The sequence below is a fragment of the Aphis gossypii genome, chromosome X (assembly GCF_020184175.1).
Source record: "Aphis gossypii isolate Hap1 chromosome X, ASM2018417v2, whole genome shotgun sequence".
Classification (NCBI taxonomy): Eukaryota; Metazoa; Arthropoda; class Insecta; order Hemiptera; family Aphididae; genus Aphis; species Aphis gossypii.
The window spans coordinates 3161102-3165290 of record NC_065533.1 but is presented as its reverse complement, the minus strand read 5'-3'; the positions used below and the strand labels follow the sequence as shown (position 1 = coordinate 3165290).

The following is a 4189-nucleotide window of genomic DNA, read 5'->3' as shown; positions in this document are numbered from 1 at the left end:
ATATATTTAATTAGAAATACATAAAAAAAACCATAGTTCCTTTCAGCTTCTGAGAGTAATCGTACGATCAAATACGTTACTGACGGTGCGTCAGTTATTTTATTTTATTAGTTTGCTCTCGTAACATTTCTCTTTATTTTATTTTATAATGTTTTTTTACCACAACTATAAGCCATAAGGGGATATGAATGAATGAATAAAAATAAAAATTGCATGACAACTATTACACTAAAAACAAAATATATCTGTTTATTTGATTTTGTATTAATCGAAATACACGTCATACCGTATCATTGTATGTGCATGCGTGTATATGATTTTACTTATTTAAAATAAATTAGACTTATGTAGCAAATAAATTCCATTGAAAAATAGTAATTTATACCCACGAGATTGAGTGTTTGGATATATGTAGTATTATTTGTACACGTCTATCAAAATATTATATCGTATTTCGTAATTTTTCATGAAATTTATAACTATATATAGGTACCTACTTGGAAATTATGTATCATAATCGTGAATAAGTTAATATTATGCCGAAATCTATCTATATTGCATCGTACATTTTTTTTTTCATTAAAATAATATATTATTATAAGTAAACACATACTCGTACTAATGATATCTTTAAATTGTAAATATAATTTTATATTACGTAATTATTGATTTCCTCTCGACGAAAATTGTGTACCAGTATATTATTTTTATAAATGTAAAAATAAAATGCAATTTGTCCTTCAGTACGAGCATTATACTTTACTGATTTTAAATATTCATTGTCATTTTTTTCTATTGGCTACATTACTATATTTTTTAATAGTATTGTTAGTCTTATTTTTAAGATTTTGTTTAAAATACCTATCTGTATTTAGAAGCTCAATAGTTAATACAATATTTTAAGCTAGTCAATTAATCATAGTTATATAATTATTTATAAATTTGACAATCGAATTAATATTATCATGTGTTCATTTCCAAATAAACTGAAAAAAATTATCATAACTTTGATTATAGCATAGTTGAAAATTTTACATAAATATTTTAATACACTTATGAAAAAAGATATAAAATTAGATCATAAACGGCAAATCTAAATTTTTTAGACCATATCCGTTGTAGAAGTAACCGTGTATGCCCGTATTCATATCTTGGAAGAATACAGCGCCTGGCCATAGTAAACTATGAATAATAAAATATCGATTTGATAAAATCCGAGAAGTCCAACACCCTAATAACAAATTAAAAGAAGTCATTAATTTTTGTTGGTAGTAATAAGATAATAATAAATTTACCTTTTGGTATATCTTTATCTATTGATTCTAAAAAATCAATGGATCCATTGTAATCTGGTCGCACATCATTTGTTGGACCTTTAGGTCGACAATACTGTGGATTTATGTGTAAAAAATTTTGTTCATTTCCAATTTCTGAATAATCTAAACCTGAAATCATAAAATAAATATTTTACTTTGTACAATTTAAAATTAATATTTAAATCAATTCAATAATAAATGTAAGTACTTACCCTTAAAGTAAGGAGCTTTGATTATGTTTCCATTTGGCAATTTGTAAAAATATCCCCGTGGCACTATGTGACATTCGTTGTCAATCATTTGAACGGTTATGGCTAGTCTATCTTCTTCTTTAATCGAACTTTTTAAATTAGAAGGATCATCAAAAGATTCCTAGTAAACACCAAATGAATGCATATTATTGAATAACATGATAATTGTATTCTAACACAAAGTGAGCTGTTCTTTACCGTTTCCATAATTTCGTCAGCTTCATTGATTGATATGACATCATTAAAAGTTATATTTTCTATATTTTGTACATCTTCTTCCCCGCTTTCTACATAATCATCATATTTCATCACTACGCTCGGTGCTATTGGATATTCTGTTGTTTCCTGTGACTTTTTATTTGAGTTATCTATTGTCTCCAGGTACCTTGGATTACCGTATAACTTAGTTTTTATTCGTCGTACCAAATCTGTTTCAAGTATTGACCAATCGGTAGGCATTATGTCCCATTCCAAAAGGTTTTGACTGTTAACAATAATACAGTAAATTATAACTGAAATTGTTGATTGGTGTACATAAAGTCATTTAAGTACTAACGACAAACTCAATTATAACGCACTGTTTGTAATTGCGGCCCCAAAAATTTTCTACAGATTGTTTACAGTTGTAAACTTACGTATAAAAAAATATCCTATTCTCAATTGGATCCTTTTGGTGACCATAAGCAATATAATAATCATTAGACAATGTTTCGATACGGCCCCACAAATACACAGAATTGAAATGATTTTCACTTTGTAATCTAATTAACGAATTGTACAAAACTGGTATATTGTCTTCATATATAGAGCAACCGGCTACTTTTAACGCATCGATTAAATAATGAAAAACTTTTACGTCCATGATGTATTTTTCAATAAAATTATAATATAATATTTTATATAAACAATGCTTTATGTTGTCAACGATATTTAATTATATTTATAATGGTTTAAGATTAACCGGTGTGTTACTAGTGCAATTATTAAGCCAAACAATTTAAATTAAATTAATGATTTTAGCCAATGTAACATTTAAATCATCTTGATTATTTCAGAATTCTAAAATAGAGCTTAACATTAAAAAGTAAAAACTGTTGTAAATTTAAATAAAAATCTAAAATAATTTTATATTTAATTAATATTCTCTCTTGTGTTTAACTTGTAACTATAATATTATGTTATTGTGAATTTTAAATCAATCAAGTTGAAAAGTTTGGATTTTTCCAGGAAAATAAAATGAAAATGACTACTTTAATATAAGAGCTAATAAGGGTATTCAATCATATCACTTGATCTTTTTTTATTCTATACATATAGGTAATTTTCTATATCCACAATATAAGCTTCAATACTAAACTATATCATATCCATAGTATATATAGATATAAACGCCGCACAGTACACCGAACACGTAGGCTACGAGTATATTGGATACCTTTACACCATGTGTTTAAATAAACACAATAAGAATGCTGGGCGTTAGCTTAAATAACAGACTTATTGAAGTATACTTTTACTGATAAATGTAAGGTTCAAACTTCATGAAATTTATTTACTTTTTAACTTTTTATTTTTACAGCCGTGATATAATTATATCATTAATGTGTTTCATGTAGGTACGTTTTCTAAAAGCTATAGTTTATCGTCATTTCATATATTTCAATGATTAATTAAAACATAAAAAAAAACTTTAAATTAATAGGTGTATTGCAATGATAGTTGACTTTTAATGTTAGCTGAAAATCATTTTCACTTCTTAGTGCAACAGAATTTAAGCTACAAAAACTTAGTTATTTATTTACATATATATTATATTATATATGAAATAATTATATTTTTAAAATATAGTATTAATATAGTAAAGCAATTTTTTCTTTTGTAAAATCCATGTTTGCATACGTTTCATTGTGATATAAAATGTTTTTTATTTAAGGTTTGCATAGTTTTATTTGGTGAATTTCTTTTTGAATACACGTAACTATTAATAATTATTAAAAGTAGTTACACATTGAAATAATTCATAAATAATATCGAACTATTAATAAAACACTTATATAATATTGGCATAGGTATATTGTACAGTAAATACATAAATATTATAATTTATAAGGTTCAAAAGGTGCATCATTTTTTAATTAACTGTTTGCAAATAATTGTATTTTGTATTGTAAAGAAATATTGAATTAATGTGTCCAAATAAAAAAAAAAAACCTAAAACAATGTATTACGAAAATAATATTTGAATCATTGCAATCGTATTAGTAGTTTTTAACATAAAATTGAAGTGACTATAATTTAATATCATAAATATTACATTAATAATAAAAACTAAATTGTTATTAATTATTACAGTCCTCAAATATTTTAACAGTGAGACGTCTATCACAAAAATTGACTCAAAATAAATATTTTATAATTCATACATGCATCATGTTAAAAATGTGTTTTTAAATAGAGTTTTTCTTCTAAAATGCTGGTTAGGTTAGGTACAGTCGTTTTTCGAAACAACATAGAAACTTTCTAATTGTGTATTGTAATAAAAATGTATTACACTTACTAATATTTCTTTTGATTGAATTTATTTTTACCAAAGTGAACCATTTAAGATTTGTCTATGTTTCC

At 24.8% G+C, this 4189-nt stretch overlaps 1 protein-coding gene across 1 annotated transcript; it reads right to left on the bottom strand.

Moving 5' to 3' along the window:
• Positions 1–918: 918 nt before the first annotated feature.
• On the bottom strand, positions 919–2493 carry LOC114131791 (radial spoke head protein 9 homolog). Its single transcript, XM_027997094.2, has 5 exons — positions 2203–2493; positions 1766–2051; positions 1529–1688; positions 1296–1445; positions 919–1231 (listed from the first exon to the last, which is right to left on the bottom strand). The coding sequence occupies exons 1-5, from the start codon at positions 2427–2429 to the stop codon at positions 1074–1076; spliced, it is 981 nt and encodes a 326-aa protein (XP_027852895.1). The 5' UTR covers positions 2430–2493; the 3' UTR covers positions 919–1073.
• Between the last annotated feature and the right edge of the window lie 1696 nt (positions 2494–4189).